The sequence below is a fragment of the Sinohyriopsis cumingii genome, chromosome 1 (assembly GCF_028554795.1).
Source record: "Sinohyriopsis cumingii isolate HCF-2022 chromosome 1, ASM2855479v2, whole genome shotgun sequence".
Lineage (NCBI taxonomy): Eukaryota > Metazoa > Mollusca > Bivalvia > Unionida > Unionidae > Sinohyriopsis > Sinohyriopsis cumingii.
Genome location: NC_142961.1, coordinates 92220496 through 92239799, shown reverse-complemented (window position 1 = coordinate 92239799; position 19304 = coordinate 92220496). Strand labels below are relative to the sequence as shown.

The 19304-nt window shown below is 34.5% G+C and overlaps 1 protein-coding gene and 1 non-coding gene across 2 annotated transcripts; one reads left to right on the top strand and one right to left on the bottom strand.

Moving 5' to 3' along the window:
- Window positions 1–2623: 2623 nt before the first annotated feature.
- LOC149807348 (uncharacterized) lies at window positions 2624–17607 on the bottom strand. Its single transcript, XM_089965710.1, has 5 exons — window positions 17422–17607; window positions 12296–12416; window positions 10496–10629; window positions 9256–9385; window positions 2624–6211 (listed from the first exon to the last, which is right to left on the bottom strand). The coding sequence occupies exons 1-5, from the start codon at window positions 17579–17581 to the stop codon at window positions 6202–6204; spliced, it is 555 nt and encodes a 184-aa protein (XP_089821836.1). The 5' UTR covers window positions 17582–17607; the 3' UTR covers window positions 2624–6201.
- Trnav-aac (transfer RNA valine (anticodon AAC)) lies at window positions 7473–7545 on the top strand. The gene has a single exon. It is a non-coding gene; the product is annotated as a tRNA-Val (tRNA).
- Window positions 17608–19304: the final 1697 nt, after the last annotated feature.

The window sequence follows — 19304 nt, the reverse complement described above, 5'->3', positions numbered from 1 at the left end:
TGGAATGTAAATTAGAGTAACCTTGAGACAGACCCTTACAAGTGGACCCACTTGACTGCAAACTGCTACCCTCAATGAGAGTATCTGCACGGAGATCTCGTCTCGATATGGTCACGTGACGAGATTTACTGCAGAGGTAAATCAAAATGGATGACCAAATATCGGCAAGTGTGACATTTTCTTTGACATATGGAAGTCAAAAGAGTTTTGAATAGATTTATAAGCAATATAAACATTAAGCAGCCAAGGTATGAATACACTTAGCACTGTGGATTACAACCAGGTGGTACTTACATGGTAAGATTGTACACAGGTAAAGTACTATGTGGGTAGTAAGATTAAAGAGAAAATCATTTAAGTACATCATTTTACTGGTTCTTTATAGATCTGGGAGGTGTATTTCCATTAATTTATTTGGCTTATTGCTTTTTAACATACTTTCATGCAATAAGAAGTAAAGATTTCTGTTTTCGAGTAGCCGAAGATCTAAAATTGTTTTGTTGCGCTAAAATTCATTCAAATGATATGATTTATTGACATTACATTATATATTCTCTAACAGTTTGGATGTAAGTTTTAACCGATTGTAATCTTTTATAATATTCTATTTCATAGCTTACACTTTTATGAGATTTCTAATCCCATTATTCATTTAAGTATGTCTTTTCTGTTGTTTTGCATAAATATTATATTTAAAGTGGTAATCATAATTATAACTTGTAACGGGAATGGTTTAATTGTTTTACACACACACACACACACACACATACACACACACACACACATCATAAATGTTCAAAGTATTAAAGGTTTTATCAGATAGATCACGCATTAGACTCTTGTGCCTAATCGTGTTCCTTTCTTCCTACTTAATTTTAATTTCTGGGACATTTAAATATTTTTAAGCATATAAAAAAGAACATTTGTCGATTTAGAATTATTTATTATCGCATGTATGTAGATTATCTGAATTAGTTTTGGAAAAAAGACGTAGCCAAAATTTGCATTGTTTTAATTATAAGTACATTTACTGAGATCATTACAATGCTGAATGACTTCGAATATGACAAAAACAAAATGACAAAAACCAACAACATTTTCGTATATTTTAAAAACAAACATTTTTACCTTATTATTATTATTATTATTATTAGTAGTAGTAGTAGTAGTAGTAGTAGTAGTAGTAGTAGTAGCAGTAGTAGTAGTAGTAATAGTAGTAGTAGTGTTATCATCATCATCAACAACATAATCTTCGCTTTTGATGCACATTTGAATTATATCTGCAAGAAAAATAACTTGTTTTAGGGAATGATAACAGAGAAAAGGATATGGTCATTTTACAAGTGCGATTCTGAAAATAATCGTAATTAGCTGAATACGGTAAATATTTTTATGTAAATATAGACAGAAAAAGATAATTTCGAATTATGAATATTTCTGATAAAATGACTCAAATTTCATCAGTTGCAATCTTTTCGTTTTTTCTTCTATGAAGAATATTGAGAATAAATTTGTGTTTATTCTCTTCCATATAAAATCATTAAGGTCTCATATCAACCTATCCCACCCCCACCCACCCAAAACAAAAATGCAATCTATGAGGTTTGATATTTCAAATGCATATGCTGATCATTAGAGTTAATCATTCTAGTCAAATTAATTCCTCAAAATGAAACATTTTCATGGCTTAAATTGTGGACTAGTGCCGGACATGGAATCGTTGCATATTTATCATTCAATTGTATTTTGCTGACTTTCCTTATTTACACCAAATAACTTATTCCGTCACGTTTAATGTTTTTTATTCTAGTTATCTCAATAGATAAACAAATTTAACACATCACTGTCGTGTTATTTACATTCATAATCCATATCAAAATTACATATTTTACACAAGTGTAAGGCTTGTTTGATACTTGCCCAAACAAACAAGCTATTATTATAGTTCGTAACCACCAATAAATTACACCATTTTGAACGTCATTTTACTTCAAAAATAATTTCACGATATTGCACAGCGCGAAAGCATAATGCATGAGGCAGCAAAATGCATCTTAAGGTATAAAGTAATGTGGCCTAACTGTTTCGCAGTTTTATTTAATAAATTCGGTATTTTTCATCAGGTGGTAAGCAGAATCTTCTATTTGTGTGCATTCAAAAGTAAGTGCCTATTTGAACAATTGCAATATTTTTTTGGAAAAAGTTGTCTGAAGATATAGCTTGTTATTATTATTTATTGTATTTTCATTTGTAATGAGTGCTTATGTAAAGATTAGTTATTTGTGTGTCAAATTATACATTCATACAGTAGTAGTAGTAGTAGTATTTGTAATAGTAGTAGTAGTAACAACCACAAAAGGAGTTAGCAGTGGTAGTGTTTCTAGTCATCATCGTATTTTCTCCTTCCATGACATTCGTTTTTCTTTAGGAATCACTTGTATAATTAACATTGCACTATGACAGTCACGTGCACGTGCTTTTCCGTTACATTATTTCCAAGTCGTCAATTATAAATACTTTCTACAAAAATATCGTGTTCTTAATATCCTTGTTCTCATCCTCATTGAGAAATGTGGCAAAATACAACAAAAGCGGAACGCATGTACGTTCATCAGTCTATACGTTTATGTTTATACATTTATTAGAAGAACTCATACGTTTAAAGACGATCCACGCCCAGTCATTAACATTTCTAGTAACAATAATTCGTTCATTTAACTTCTAATTAGTCGGTACTTTGGGAGAATACATTATGAAACACATAAACTGCCACGATTACACAAACATTTGAATTAGAATACATGCATACGAGTAACAGATGCATGCAAGTATGTATCCATATATGTATATAAGTATGGATGTATGTATAGGATTGAACGATACATCAGCACCATAGTGGCTATTAGTGATAAGTGTACTTTCCTGCATAAACAATACAATGGTAACGACAAAATTAACGGTAAAATATTTAAAATACAAAGTCAAAGCTTTGATATGATCACAGGGCAAAACTAACGGTAAATACTTAAAATACAAAGTACAAATCTATATAATCCATGTGCAAAAAGGTAACTAAATCAGTCATTTCGTGGTTACATTCGGCCTATTTTACATCCCTAAACTCGCCCTGGGGTTTGGGCTAAGAAAAGTAACGTGTGGTGTTGTAAGGCACACCAAAAAGAAGTAGCTTATTTAGTGCCGAGGCAGTTGGAGCAAAATACATTGCCAAAGAAACACACCATCGTAGCCGACGCAGGCTGGTCATCTAGTAGGATCTGAATCTGCACCTTTTCAGTCGCGAGTTCGGTTCGCTAACTATTAATCCAGCATTGCTCCTGCCTCCATTAGTAATTTCGTACTACAAGCAGGAGGGTGCATCGGGTCTATTCTAACGGGGAGTCCACTGCAGTGGTGCATCGGGTCTACTCTAAAGGGGAATTGACTGCAGTGTACTTTTCAGACTTTTCTAAGTTGATAAACAGTAGTGAAGGGGGGTTAACATATCACTATGTTCATATCAGACGGTTCACATACATCAACACGTTATTGCATGTTCATATCAGACGGTTCACATACATCAACACGTTATTGCATGTTCATATCAGACGGTTCACATACATCAACACGTTATTGCATGTTCATATCAGACTGTTCGACATAAATCAACACGTTATTTTATGTACCTTTCAGACTAGTTTAAATATAGTAACATATCAATGTATGAACCTTTTTGAGATTTTGAGCACAGTGTAATAAATACAAACAATATTTTCGTTACATAAGTTAAACGATCGTGAAAATGATATGCCAAACTACATACATGTCATTAACATTATGCAAACAGTTAAGCAATAACATCTGCAACAAAGAATTGTGACAAGACAAGCTAAGGTACAGCAAATAAGCAAGTAAGTGACACAAAAAGACTATCAATCACATATAAAAAAAAGGATTGGTTAACAACTCTTGCCTAGTTTCCCTGTGAATAAACAACGAATTTATTTGAATTTTATTTTTGTATTTTGCAGACATCTGGACTGACTGGATACACGTGTTTCTCATTTATGATAAATTAAAAGCAAAATATAAAATTCATATTCCTTAAGCTAAGAGATACAACACATTTACTTTGAATCGGATATAGTGTCATCCAGTGAATTGAAAACACTCCAAGAAAGCCTTATTGAATGAAGTGTATTTGGATATATTTAGTCAACTTTCCGGAGTGGGGTGCGGCGGGGGGGGGGGGGGCCGAGAGCTTGTATAGATTCTTTGTAAGAAATACAATTTGAAAATATACTGCTGAGCAAATTTTATTTCAAAATCCAAAATTGGTGTTTTTAAACGTTGTTTTGGGTATATAAATAGGCACACTGGTAGTATATAAATAAGCATACCGGTAACAAACTGAAACCCGATGTAGTTCACTTTTAGATCGTCGGACTCGTAATCCATGGTCGTGGGTTAGATACCCGCCAAGACCAGCTGCCTCTGTAGTTCCTTGTGAAAGGCATTTAGTTCTCATTTCCTCGGCATGATATAGCTAAATAATGTGCTGCAAGTACTGCTAAAAACGAACAAAATCTGATCTGTTATTTTATTTGTATTGCTAACAATCGTGTGAATTTAGATGTTTTTAGTTGATAAAAATCTTTAGGCGTAAACGCCATATGTATCCGAATGAACACGGAATACAATGTTTTGTGAATTAAGTGGGCTTTCAAAGTGGATGGACGAAATCTTATTATGTAGTAAGCTGTGTTCATTAAACTTTTAACAATGATAAAATGAAAAGAAGTCTGGCTCACTAACTTTGCTGGCAGGATTTAAACATTCATGTCGATTTCTGATGGAAACGTATATTGGTATTTATACGGCATTATTTGCCTGGCAGACTTAACAGGATATAAGTACAAAGGCCATTTCTGAAAAAACAAAGGGATGTTCAAAATAGGTCGAGGGTAAAATAAAGAAAATTCCACTGTTTTCAATTTCATGTCCTGTGTCATGTCCGATTATTTTGGACATTAGTAGTTAGGCCCTGCATAAAAAGTACTTTTGCGGAAATGATTGTAAAGTCTGTATAGTTTAATAATTACCAAAGTGTAATGTTAATGAGAGATAACAAACCACTTAAACATCTATGTATGCTTTACATATACATCATGAAATAACACTAACGTTTTCTGGATTTTTATTATTATTCATATTCAGTTATTACAGTACATAAGAAGAAGTAGAATTTGAGAAGTCTGCAACAATTACTCTGGATGTAAATTATGAACTCGACTCTACAGTAAAGCCCCTTTTCCTCCCACCCTCAGCTCATGATCTGTTTCGTTATTCATCCCCACTCATTCGCACCACTGCTTCCTCCTATCACGGCCGCAAGGGGTCGAATAAAAGTTTTAAGGTAGTTGAGCAGATCTACAACCCACCCGCTGCCATGAGCGAATATTGACAGCAAACATGTATCTTCATTAAATCTTTCTTTAATAAATTTATTACGGAAAAATAAAAACTCAAGTAGAACATGGCGAAATATTAGGTGAAGAGATAAGAAGTTAAACATAAAAAGGGCCCAGCCCCAGCCCATAAAATTTTAAAGAACTGCAGTTTATTTTCGAAGAGTTTTTTTTAAAGATAATTTTAAATAAAAATATGGATCATTTTTTTTATTTCATTTCTCAATGTTACTTATGTAAACAAAAGTTTGAAAACACGCTAGAAGGCGCTTGATATTAGAGTATCTTATTAAGTCATTGTAATAGCTGTCATTACTTTTTTATCGCTCTATCGATGACCATATTGCCTAATATTGTTACATTAATCGTTTCAGTTTGTCTAAATTTCCACAGGATCACTGTTCATTTGATAACTTATCTTAAATTCCTTGCACTGTAATTTAGTGTGCTAGTTCTTTCTTGTTTCATTTCTCCGAATATTACGTTTTCAGGTAATGAAGATTTAAAAAAGTTTCAACAGAAACATATGTATTTGACCTCAAACAAATCGATTATTGTATTGGGTATAGATGCTGGTTTACGCAACAGGACGCACAGCCGGACAGACTAAGAATATCGCAAAGTTCCAACAAACATGAGTAAACTTCAATTTGCAAGTAAATAAGTAAATATAAAAATGCAAATGGACAAAATTTAATCCAGTATGTATGCAGCAGGAACAGTCATATCGTTGTGCCTAGCAAAATCTGAAAAATAAGAAACAAGCAGCATGTTCATTTCATCTAAACATTTTGATTTAAGTATATTATGAAAAGTAATTGTTATCTACTGTTGTTGGAAAATAACGACATTATCAACAACAAGAAAATGACCGTCTTACGGTAGCATTGAGTGAACTAACACCAAGATGCATCACTCACTCGTTCGTTGTTTCAGCACATCAATAATTAGTATACATGTCAAATCATCTCCATTACATTGTATACCGAAGGGACTTATGACAACGTATTCTATACATTATACTTTTAATGTACAGTACTAAATATTATATATACATACGCAGACAGACATAGTGCGTGTGTGTCTGTTTGTATATATATATATATATATATACATATATATATATATATATATATATATATATATATATATATATATATATATATATATATATATATATATATATATATATATATATATATATATATATATATATATATATATATATATATTGATTGAAGCATGCACCCACCCACCCCCACCTGTCAACCCACCCCTCCATAATAGGCTAGGATACATAACATTATAATCTTGTTCCAGTCAGTACTGTCTCAGCCTTTTATGTCAAACGAGGATAAACAACGTCGCGTGTACGATGCCGATTGATTTCTCTATAAGGGAAGGGGACAACAACAAAAAATTCTGTACAAAAAAATTCTTGCGCACCAAATTATTACATAGACTACGATATGTTTCCAGCACGTATTAGACCAAATAGTAGGTCAATGAAACATACCAAAATATAGGGAACTTCATTGTTAATTGAAAGTAGCTTTTGAATCTTGTTTTAATTAATATAGTTATATGTAGTATTTGTCACGTGATCCCGTCACGTGGCAAGTTCATTTTCATGGATTCGGTTCAAACTGGCTGCCTCCAAAACGATTTTTTTTTTGTTGTTTTGCTTTGATTGAATGAAAGTTGTTCCAAGCGCTTTTCTTTGGCGCAGCTTCTGGAGCATTGTACTTGTATAAGATCCGATCCATCTTATATTGGGAAGTAAAATTGATCATGTATGTATGTATGTATGTATGTATGTATGTATGTATGTATATATATATATGTATATATATATATATATATATATATATATATATATATATATATATATATATATATATATATATATATATATATATATATATATATATATATATATATGAGAGCTAGCATATTTTAGGTAGATATAAATACCATCATAGAAATTTTAAGCGTACCCCGATAGATGTTTCTGTGGTGTAGTAGTTATCACATCTGCCTAACACGCAGAAGGTCCTGAGTTCGATACTCAGCAGAAACAATACTTTTACGTTCATTTTTACATTTACATGCATTTTTGCATGTGCTGCTATATGTACAAATATAGTACATACCCACAACATATTAATGTACTGAATTTAGTTTTTATCTCTGCATAGGTATTGTTGATGTTAATTAGCCAGTCGATATCTATGCGAATTATTCGAAAATGAATTAGTGTTTTTAAGGAGTTTTCCTTTGTGTGTGTGTGTGTGTGTGTGTGTGTGTACTTGTTGATAAAGGATTAAACATGTTGCTGTAAACAGAAAGTGGGATGAAAAGTGAGACAAACATTTTGCACAAATGAATGTACGTGCAAACGGTCAGACATACGGCGATACTGGTAGGTGTGCCAACTACATATGAGGTGAACTAAATACTAATAAAATGGCATTGTAAGCATACATTAATTGATATATGTTGGCAAGAAGAAGAAAAAAGGTCTGGCCGCATAATGTAATAGCGACAAATGTTACCAGGACATACAAATCAAATAAACTCGTATACTAATTATTGCTGATAAATCGATAATTTTAAAAGATCTTGAATTATATATAAAACTGGGTTTTGTGTGATGAATATCCTCACTGTCATTTGACTGTCGTGTTGACAAAACAGGAAGCCAGGTAACAGTTCCTGGCAATGGACAATGGTCAAGAGAACGCTACCTGGTAAATAATATGTTAATCAGATTATTTCGCAGATTTACGTTTTATATATAAAATACATGTATGATGATGAAAGGTTATTTAATGACGGGACCTATTTTATTCCGAAAAATATTTTCTTTTTAAAAATATTTCTTCTGAAAAAGAAGCTATTACATAACTTTGGAAGAATAAATTTGACTATATCAGTCTCAGAATCTTTAAAAGAACTGATATGCCAAGGGTAGAAATCATCTATTTTTAACATTACAATCAATTTTTTTTTTAAAAAGACAGCAAAAACAGAAGTCCTTTATCTGCTGCAGTGAACTTAGCGTGATAAATTACATGGAGTTTGACGTTTATATCATTCGTATAGTTATTATATTTCAAACAGTCTATGAACAGGTATGCCACATAATACATACAGAGCAAGCAAAACACAATAAACCACGGGCCATTCAATACCAATAAAGGTAAGAAGGAACATGATAAATAACTGCATGCATAAACAATATTTATTAATAAAATCCCTCGTTTTGTTCGGTAATGGCAGAGGAAGTAAGAACTTCGTGTAATAAGACAGTCATTGTAAAACAAGGTTTTAAAATCATTCTTTGTGAATAAACGGCTTCAGTAGACGCTGGAAGTCACGAGATCAAAGTAAATTGTTTTCTTATTATTCTTGCAGAATCAATCTTGAAATGGTTGCTAAGCCGTCTTATTGTTATTGTCAACATGTATTATTGTTATCGTCAACATGTATTAGCGTTATCGTCAACATGCATTAATGTTATTGTCAGCATGTATTATTGTTATTGTCAACATGTACATTATTAGAAACAATGCATAATATTCATCATATTTCATCAACATTTTAAATTTTAAGTGAATTTTAGGAATCGATTTTTTTTTTACAAAAATGAGGTTAATACACGTTTAAAGTCTAAAGATAATTAATTTACCTAAATAAATGGAGATAGATCACATGCACGTGCTCTTTTTTCGCCCATCGAGATCGAGGGAGTGATAGAGGGAGGGAGGGAAGGGGGGGGGATAGTTACCCGCATGTCTTTCTGCAATAGTCCACGGTAAAGTTGTATAGTCTCACAATTTTAGGGTCTGTACTCGTCACACATCCAGTATAGTTTTTCCACACTTCGCACGCGTAAGTCGTAGACAGGTCATAACAATCTTAAATTAACAAATATTTCAGTATTAACTATAAAAGTTCTGCAAAGCTGAAAAAAGAATCAGTATTAATCTACACAGGTACATTAAACTGGTTCTTGTAGGTGTGTGTATTTTTTTTCCCAGGGGGTGGCTTGGGAGTGTATTGTTTTATCTTGCTTGTTTTTAGTTTGGTGTTATTTTTTTTGGGGGGGGGGTGTTTCTTTCTTTGATTTTAAAGCTTTGCTTCGGATAAAGCTGGAATCAACTCAAACCAAGATAACTTCTTTCTTTCTAAATGCATATTTAGTTAACGTATATTGTCTTATTTTTGCGGACTCAACTATGAACAGTTTAGACCCTGGTCCGCCGTCGTAAAGTCTGTGGTAGATCGCTTGAAATCAAAGTCAGCACAGAGTGGATTCTGCTCTGCGTGCGCATTATGCGACGGCAGGTCTATGCTGTGGGTAGCTAGGAGTGTTCTAATCAAGCAAACACTGTTAAACTAAGTCACATCTTGAAATATGATGGTTTATTAAAATAAGTTCATCTCTTCTCATATATTCTCAAATATGATTGGAAACGCGATTGTCAGAAAGAAATGATTTTCTACCTGAGGTGATTTCTTTGACGAATTTGACTGCACTTTCTAAATACATTACAATCAAATGGCACAGTAAATCGTTAATCATTTTGGCTATAATTTCATTGTCGTCGTTAAATCAACATAAGATTTAATAATTCCTACAAAATGTACGAATAACGCTTAATTTATTCTTTCTCGTCCAGTAAAAGCCAGTCACAATTGTCAGTCACAATTGTAAAAAAAAATGTCGATTTTGTAATAGCGATTTTGTATTAGTGACTTAGGTCAGGGACAGTATGTTAATTTCAGCACTGTAGAAAGAAAGGAAATATGAAATGCCAGTCGTTATCATATCATGCTCTCCAACGTGACTAAATTTTGTAATGCAGGGGAGCTAATAAGGCTTATCGCTAAGAAGATCCATCAAGAGTTCTTTCCTTTGAACTAATTTGACACGTTGCGATAAAGATGACATTTTATTAAAGAAAGATAAAGAAAGGTAAGAAATTGAAGAAGAAACGAAATGTGAGTAAAATAAATATTCTTACTTGACGGGTTCACTGTGGCAATTTTTGTCCCGTTTATACACTTTAATTCGGGACAGCAATCCGGAAACGAGGACGCAGTGTTTGACACATAATGACAATTCCTAGAATCCACATTGGTTCTGTCTGTGGTGCATCTGATGAAATAAATATATTTTTTCTTTATTGTTCTTTCTTTAGTTACAAGTATTTTTCTTTTTAATCCTCAATGGCATGCTGATCACAACTGCTTATTTTCGAAAAGATGCTTAAGTTTCACAAATGGTGTGGGTGTGTAAAGAGAAAAAATACAATTTCGACATAAATTTAAGAAACCATTAGTGGTGTAAATCAATTTTGTTTTGTGTTACTCTTTAGACATAAATAACTCAAAAGAGAACGGAGGAGAAAGGTCATTTTCAGAACAATAGCAAATACAGAACAGAATAAGGTAAAAAAAATAACTTTTTGGTAGCAAATCTCTCTCTCTCTCTCTCTCAACTGAAAAAGAATAATCTATCTTTGGTCAAATCCAATAATCTAAAATCCATGCAAATTACTGTTTTACGTTATATTAGGTTAACTATAGTAAACATTGCTGCTTAACGTTATATGGTGTTAAATCAAAGTAAAATATGCCGCGTGTATTTTAATGGAACCTTTAATGTAACCAAATACTACAGACTTTTGTTAACATTTTTTTTTTATATTTTTGTTTTAATCTATACAGCTGCTTCCTTCCAACGTGAATGCAATAGTTTTACATTGAGTGTTCTTCGATTTTCCTCAAACCCTTTCTTTCACCTGGTTTCTTAAAATGCTGACAACTGTAAAGATCTCCCGATTATGAGGGCCATAGTTGAAGTGGGTATGCTTAAATACTACGTATCGCGAATTCTTAATGGACGACTACCAATAAATGCAAATGATCAAGTAAATAGCCTACTCAGCATGATGTACTCGATGTTTTGTGTAAAAATTTTACGAAAGTGAACTTTCTGTATAGCAGAGAGATAACCAATTCTACTTATTACCATATAAAATCAGACCATTATTTTATTTCGACACTTACCCCATATGAAAAGTACCGGATTAACCCATATGTTAATAAGATCAAAGCCTTAGGCCCTGATATATCGTAGACCCTCCCTTAGGTCCTCCATTTCAAGGTCTAATACATACTTAGGTCTTTGCCTCCTATTAGTCATAGGCCCTTCATAACCTTAATTCTCCCCCGCATGTTAATTATTTTGTTTATGTTAAAATGTGTTCTGAAAATTTAATGAAAAACGTTGAAGGGATGATGATTTAAATTTGCCTATGATATATAGTGGCAATCGGCAAGGTGACCTACATTAGAGCTGAATATAAATTACTATTTCATTAAATCACGTAATGCCTCACACCTTTGCCAGCGGTAGCATTGAAAGCGGTCCAGAGGTATCAGCACGTGTTTGAGTGTGACAGACGTGTGTGTGTGTGTGTGATTTGGATTTTTAACGTAGCAATTTTCCAGTCATATCCCTACGATGGCAGCAATGGCAGTTTATTGTGATGTCTTGCACTGAGGCATCATGCCGCAGACATTTTGCACTATGTCACATCCAGCAGTCACATTATCCTGACACCAGGCTGACCAGTCCTAACACTAAATTCAATTCTGAGCACCAATCGAGGCAGCTGTAACCATTTGTATAAGACCTTGGTATGGCTCTGCCGGTATCACTGAAAATTTATTGTAAACAAATTGAATAAACCTGTATTTAGCAAACATATCATCATAAAAAGTTATGCGTGGTTTATAAAATGAAAACATTTACTTACATCTCCTCTATGACGTAAGACCCACTGACTGCCATGTAGCATACAAAGTTATCGCAAGCCCCGCTCGACCATTCGTCCATGTGATTTTTTATATTACCGAAACTGTCCGCACAATGTGCGCCTACAAAGACACCAAACTAAATGTAACAAGAATTTACATGGTTAAAGTTGCCATAGCTATATACTTGAGTTAGACTTCATAAATAATGAACGGTATTTCTTTATATAAAAAAATACATTGAACTGTCTCATCAATAGACAATAAATGCTGTTACGAATCTATGGTCTTAAACTAAGTAACCAGAAGAGCGACAACAAACAAACTTTGTAAAATTCAACAAATAATTTATTTCCCATGAATACAAAATGAAATTTAAAACGAAATTACTGTGTTGCAAATTAAATCCTAAATAGTCATAAAAGTTCTACCATAAGTTCAAATGTATTAAGTTCCAATTGAATTCCAGAGGTGTTCCAAATAAGTTCCAATTTTGAATGTGTTGATGTGTCTGTTGACTCAAGTGTACTAATATGCCATTGGCCTGGAATGTGGTGATGTGCTATCAGTCTTCTGATGTATGGATGCTATTTCACAGGTGGAGAATTTTCAATTTCAACATCATGGCTGATTTTATTCGGTTGTGTTGGAATATCTGGAAACAATGCTCACATTCTTAAAATAATAATAATAATAATAATAATAATAATGAGGACTTTGTATAGCGCCTAATCTTTAGAAGCTCTAAGCGCTTTACAACATTAGACAACACCTACAAGATAAAAAAAAACATATATAATGATATGATTACAAAAATAAACACCATGAAATTAGAAAACGTAAAAAAACATGCTGAGAATATTTAAGGTAGGAAACAGTATTAGGTCTTTAAGTTTGTTCTTGCAGTCGAAATAAGTGAGTTTTGAGAGCCCTCTTGAATGTGATCACTGTGTCTAAGTTCAGTGGGCAATTCATTCCACGTTGCTGGGCACTGGTGTGCAAAATAACGCTGTCCATATGACTTTGTTTTCATAGTGGGAATAATGAGTATACGATTGTCAGAAGAGGAGCGTAAGTATCTTGCTGGTGTGTACACACGGGTGAGGTCGGATAGGTATGTTGGACTAGAGTCCGTCAGAGAACAAATTTTGTGTTTGATTCCACTGGACAACAAATTTTTACAAAAGTCATGTTACTGAAATAAAATTAGTCAATTCTTATCAATTTTTATGTGCTGAACACGAATATGACAGTCAAATTGCAAAATTGGCTCTAGTTTTTTTGTAATCTGCAAGAAATTAATGTTTACATAACGAAATGCATTCCAATAGTAAAAGGTCAACTGTAATAGCCTACCTATAAAAAATCAAGTCATTGACTACATCTTAGATTTCTTCGCCTGTCTCTTGTACAGCTGTTCGGGAGCATCTCTGAGGAGTGTCCAGCAGTAGTCAGCCAGCATTGTAGTGGACCATTTTCCCTGGTATCTTTGTTCCATTGTTGCGATATTTTGATGAAAACGTTCGCCGTGTTCATCACTAACAATACCACAGTTGCTAGGAAAGAAATCCAAATGGGAATGAAGGAAGTGAATCTTTAGAGACATATTGCAGCCAAGTTTCTTATACTTCATCAACATGTCTTCTACTAGTTCCTTATAGTTTTCTGCCCTAACATTTCCGAGGAAGTTTGTAGAAACTAGGCGAAAAGCATTCCATGCTTGTTTCGCGTCACCTTCCAGCAAGTTGTTGAACCGGTCATCTTTGAAAAGCTCTCGAATCTGAGGACCCACAAAAACTCCCTCTTTAATCTTTGCTTCGCTGAGTCGAGGGAATTTTTCATGCAGGTATCGGAATGCTGGCAAAGTCCGGTCAATGGCTTTCACGAAGTTCTTCATCAAACCTAGTTTGATGTGAAGGGGTGGTAGCAAGATTTTCTGAGCCTCAACCAGAGCTGGGTGTTGGATATTCTTCTCTCCAATGGCTACATTCTGCCTGTGAGTCCATTACTTCCTCATGTAGTGCATTTCCCTTGCTCGGCTATCCCACTCGCATAAGAAACACATGTATTTTGTATATCCTTGCTGCAGTCCCATTAAAAGGGCAACTACCTTCAAATCACCACAGAGGTGCCAGCTGTACTTGTTATACTCAATGGAATTCAGTAGCTGCCTTAAGTTATCGTATGTCTCTTTCATGTGGACAGCATACGCTACTGGAATAGATGGAAGAATGTTTCCATTGTGCAAAAGCACAGCCTTGAGACTCAGTTTCGAAGAGTCCACAAATAGTCTCCATTCTTGTGGGTCATGAGTGATTTTTAAAGCATTCACGAGGCCCTCAATATCGGAACAGAATATCAGATTACTTTCCTTTCTGAAGAAAGGCTCCAATTGCTGGTGGCGCTTTCGATATGCAGTAATTGTGACATCTTCTTCTAGAAGATTCCATTGTTGGAGTCTTGATCCTAGCAATTCTGCCTTGTTCTTTGATAAGTCCAAATCACGAATCAGGTCATTTAGTTCTTCCTGTGTTATTCTGTGTGGGGTTGATGATGCACCACAGTGAAAATCTGGATCACTGCATGCTGATGGACCAGGAGAAGAACAGGTCGACTCACCTTTGTCTTCCTCAGATGAATCAAGAGAATATTCTGCTGGAGGTTCTGGAATAGGAAGTCCCTCACCATGTGGAACTGGTCTCAATGCAGACGGAATGTTTGGGTAGACTATTCTCGACTTCTTTCGCTTCGTTATTCCGCCGGAAAGAGGAGGAACCAAGCAGAAGTAACAGTCATTTAGGTGGTTGCTTGGCTCTCTCCACACCATTGGGACTGCAAACGGCATTGATGACCTTTTGCAATTCAACCACTGTGAAAGCTGTGTTGTACATGTAGCACAGCATATATGCGGAGCCCAAGGCTTGTCTTGGTCACCAACCTTGCATCCGAAGTAAAGATGATATGCCTTCTTCACTTGAGAATTGATACTTTTCTTCTGGTTGGCAAATGTCACTTCCCCACAAATATAGCAAAAATTGTCCGCGGTATTAACACACTTTCGAGGCATTACTGTTCTTTATTGTACGTAAATGGATAAAATAATAAGTTTTATGTAACAGTAGCTTGAACTGTCTCGCACAACGTCTAAAATATTTTAAATGCTGAACCTATCTGATTGGGCTTTATATAGTACACTGCTTACGTCAGCTTCAGCAGCCGCCTGGCATTAGTATAGTAGGCCTACACATGTATAGTACACTGTTGACGTCAACTTACTTCAGCAGCCGCATGGCATTAGTATTGCATTGCATCAGAAAATGATGCAATCAACTGTGGATGATGTGAGCATGATGGTATTATGCAATGTTACATCATTATTCCGGATGTTGCTGCAGTCCTACTGGAGAAATTTACACAGTGAAACATAGAAAATGAGGTATATGAATATCTTCAAAACGAGAGCCAATACAAATTTTTCACGGTTATATTCGTGTTCGGCACACCAAAATACTACAGATTAGGGCCTTTTCAAGTCAGTAATGATTTCACTGTTGACCAGTGTTCTGGATCGAATGGATAGCCAGTGTAGGGTACAGAGCAGCGGGGGGGGGGGGGGGGTGTGCTCTGATCGTGATACTCTAAGTATGATCCGAGCATCTGTGTTTTGAACTTTTTGAAGTTTATGGAGTAGATATTGAGATGAACCAGATAGAACTGAGTTAATAGCAGCTGTTTTAGTTCAGTCTTTTTTTGTGGCTGCAGATGTGAAAGTTTCTGGTCCCGATTATTCAATATTTCTGAATTCCGAAGATTGGTTACACCAAAGTCACTACATTCCAACTTCATTCTATCGCTGAAATCCTCATGGTGTGAGAAAGGTACAGCTAAATTGACTGAATGATTAACAGGACTATATCAACATATGTATATGGCAAAGATGTTTTTGTTTTCGCCTTCCATGAGTAGTCACTTACTTTCTTTTGAGTTGTAAAAGGATCATAGTATTAAGAGGACTTTAAGGTATGGGCAAGAGAGCAAGAACTCTATCACCAGGCTGAAAACCCCTTTTCTTTGTATGTTTCTTACTTTAATTTAATTTGTAACTGAGTAGAATGAAGATTGGTTCTTGCTACTTCACAAGCCTTCAACAACTTATATTTTAAATCAGATGCATAGTCTGTAATTTCTGAATCTACTGTTGAAAGAAGTTTTTCTTTTAATAACCTCAGTGGTCCACGGAAAATATGTCCAAAAACTAGTTCAAAAGGACTAACACTTACTTAACACTGATTTCCTAACAGCAAACAATAGCAAATTAACACCCTTGTCCCAATCTTTTACTGTATCAAATCAATATGACCAAATGAAATTCTTCAGAGTTTTATGAAATCGTTCGAAAGCCCCTTGGCTTTCAGGGGGATAGGTGTAAAGTGTTGGATGCCTAATTTATACATTACGTGCAGGAAAATTCCAGACATAAAATTAAAATGTGCCCCCTGATCAGGGTGGACAGATTTTGGAAGGCCAAACTGTGTACAAAAAATTGTAAAGCTTGTATATATATATTTGGTATTGGTATTTGAATATCTCGGTCTTATTATTATCATTTTTATACTAGCGTTATCTACATCGTTGTTGCAGATGTCGCCTAGTCATTGTCACCAGCATGTCGTTGTCGATGTTTAGTTTTTGTTTTGGGTTTTTTGTGTGGGTATTTGGGGTGAGGTCATGCTGATTGAGTGGTAGTAATGGAAACGAGAATAATACATTAACATACTACTATATTGTTCTAAAATATTTCCCTTTCGCTGCATGCTTTTCTAATATGCAAGACGGTATATTTTCCATAGTCAAATATGACGTATGAAAGATAATCACCACAATGTCTTGATCAAAACATAACACACCGACTTCTAATTCAACACCCTTATGTCAGCTGTATGAAACAAACAAAAAAAAAACAACCCCCCCAAAAAAAACAATTTGCAAATGGAAAATCAGTTATATAAATGTAATATTCCATCCCATAAGTTCATATCGATAGAAGATGACAACGGGAAATAACTGACCAAACCCCACTGTCCAACGCGCGTCGTAATTGCTATGGAGAAAAACAACCTATATTTACCCGCTGAGAGTTCAACTTTGTGAACAGTCTTCGCTTTCTGGGTCATCGTAAAAACTTGTGACTTAACATTCCTCGTCAAAATCCCGAGGGAGGTAACTATAATCCCCACCCAGAGGGTTAATGTAGATCTATGTAGGTAATAACGATCCCTGTCCGACATTTTGGAAATGACGCACACTACATGGTAAATAGAGATCCAGGTAAAATAACGAGTAATCATAGTAGTCATTATATCTAACGCCAAGTACCATATATAAACCTAAGTACTTACAAGCGACACTAATCGTTACCCATATCAATAAATACAATACCTTGGTTGAAGGGTTTAGGTTAACAGGTCGAGGCTTGATACATTAAATGGTTATATCTACATTTTTACACTTGATGCATCTTCAACTAAATCAACATTGATTTATACGGTCGGGGTGTATTGTATGTCATATTAGGACGTTTACACGGGTACATTTTGGAAATAACTTTCACGGTTTTACACAATTACTATGCAGATCACAAAAAGGTATTTGCACAAACCAATGAGTTGGAAATAAATTGTACATTTGGTTATCGATTGAAAGTTTGCGGAGGGCAAGAAAGAGATATCTTCCGGTATAAGTCTTCTGTCCCTCCGTAGGTCTGTCTGTTTAAAATGGAATTTGTGGCATTAATTACCTTACGAGCAAATAAAAAGACACACAAATAGCAGATTAGACTAATAAAATAGATAGGGTTTAAGAGTGAGAAGCGGACATAAAGAGGAGTGTGGTTGGGTGGAGGATGGTAGATGCGGATTGATGGTGTTACGCAACAGTTTCGAAAGAAGAGAACAATAAAGATTTTAAAGGTGGAGTATTCTTGTTTTCCATACTAGTCATTTCCATAAACTGAGACTATAGAGTGTATAACTAAATATTGCATTATATTCCTCTTTTCTCCTTTCATTTTATTTGTCACTTCTAATAAGGTTGTCTTCTTAACAATCTCATAACAGTATTTGATCTACAACTGAGGTAAACATAGATCTGAATCCGAAGTAACGTTCACTCTCATCAGAGATAACAAAATATAAAGAAATGATATACAGGCAGAAGAAAAACATATCGCAAAACAAAACCATATCGCTATATTTTTTAATAATTGTATTTCGTATATTGTAAAAGGGTGAGAGAAAAAAAATTGTTTTCTTTTTGTTACCTGTTAAGAAATCAATATCATTATCAACAAAGTGAAAGCAGCAAATGTACCGAGTAATAACACAGAGACCACGCGTTCGATTGTACTATAAGGCAGTTTGAGTCATTATTATATGCTCTTTTTTTTTCTCCGTTAACTTTGCATTGTCAGAATCTCTCAGTATTTTACGATATTGAACTCGCGTGCAATTGATATTGAACTCACGTTAATAAAAGAACTACTTTCTATTGTAAACAAACAATGGACGCAGACGCCAGCACTTTTGATTTATTTTATTTGTCTGTGGATGAAGTAAACCAACTGAATGAACTAAAGCAAATGTTTCGTGGACTGCCACATACCAGCTGCTTTGGCACATTCTGCGTTAACCTTTTTGATAGAATGTTTCGGATTTAGGTAAGCTATAGACGCCAGACAGGGTCCTTACAAATAACACCCAAGTGACAAGGCATAACCAGTCTTCTTTAGCTGGTAATAAAAATGGCAAAACATATCCTTTCAGTTTTACATCTTGAATTTTCTCAAAATGTACTTTCTTAGATCTGTAAATCCGACTTACATGAGCCATGTCATGGGTTCTCAAGCTTGATTACGCATTTCGAAATTGTACTGTAATTTTGACTATATTCCAAGTGCAATTACATCCTCCTTACTGCACTTAAAATGAAATAAACATTATACTCCATAGCGTC

Bases quoted from the DNA above. Each gene is read 5' to 3' on its own strand.
- LOC149807348 (XM_089965710.1), bottom strand. From the start codon at position 17,581: ATGTCGGACAGGGATCGTTATTACCTACATAGATCTACATTAACCCTC. The intron at 12,417-17,421 runs GTAAATATAGGT...GTGTCTTTGTAG, and splicing joins CAAAGTTGAACTCTCAGCGG to GCGCACATTGTGCGGACAGT. The intron at 10,630-12,295 runs GTAAGTAAATGT...TTATTTCATCAG, and splicing joins TCTTACGTCATAGAGGAGAT to ATGCACCACAGACAGAACCA.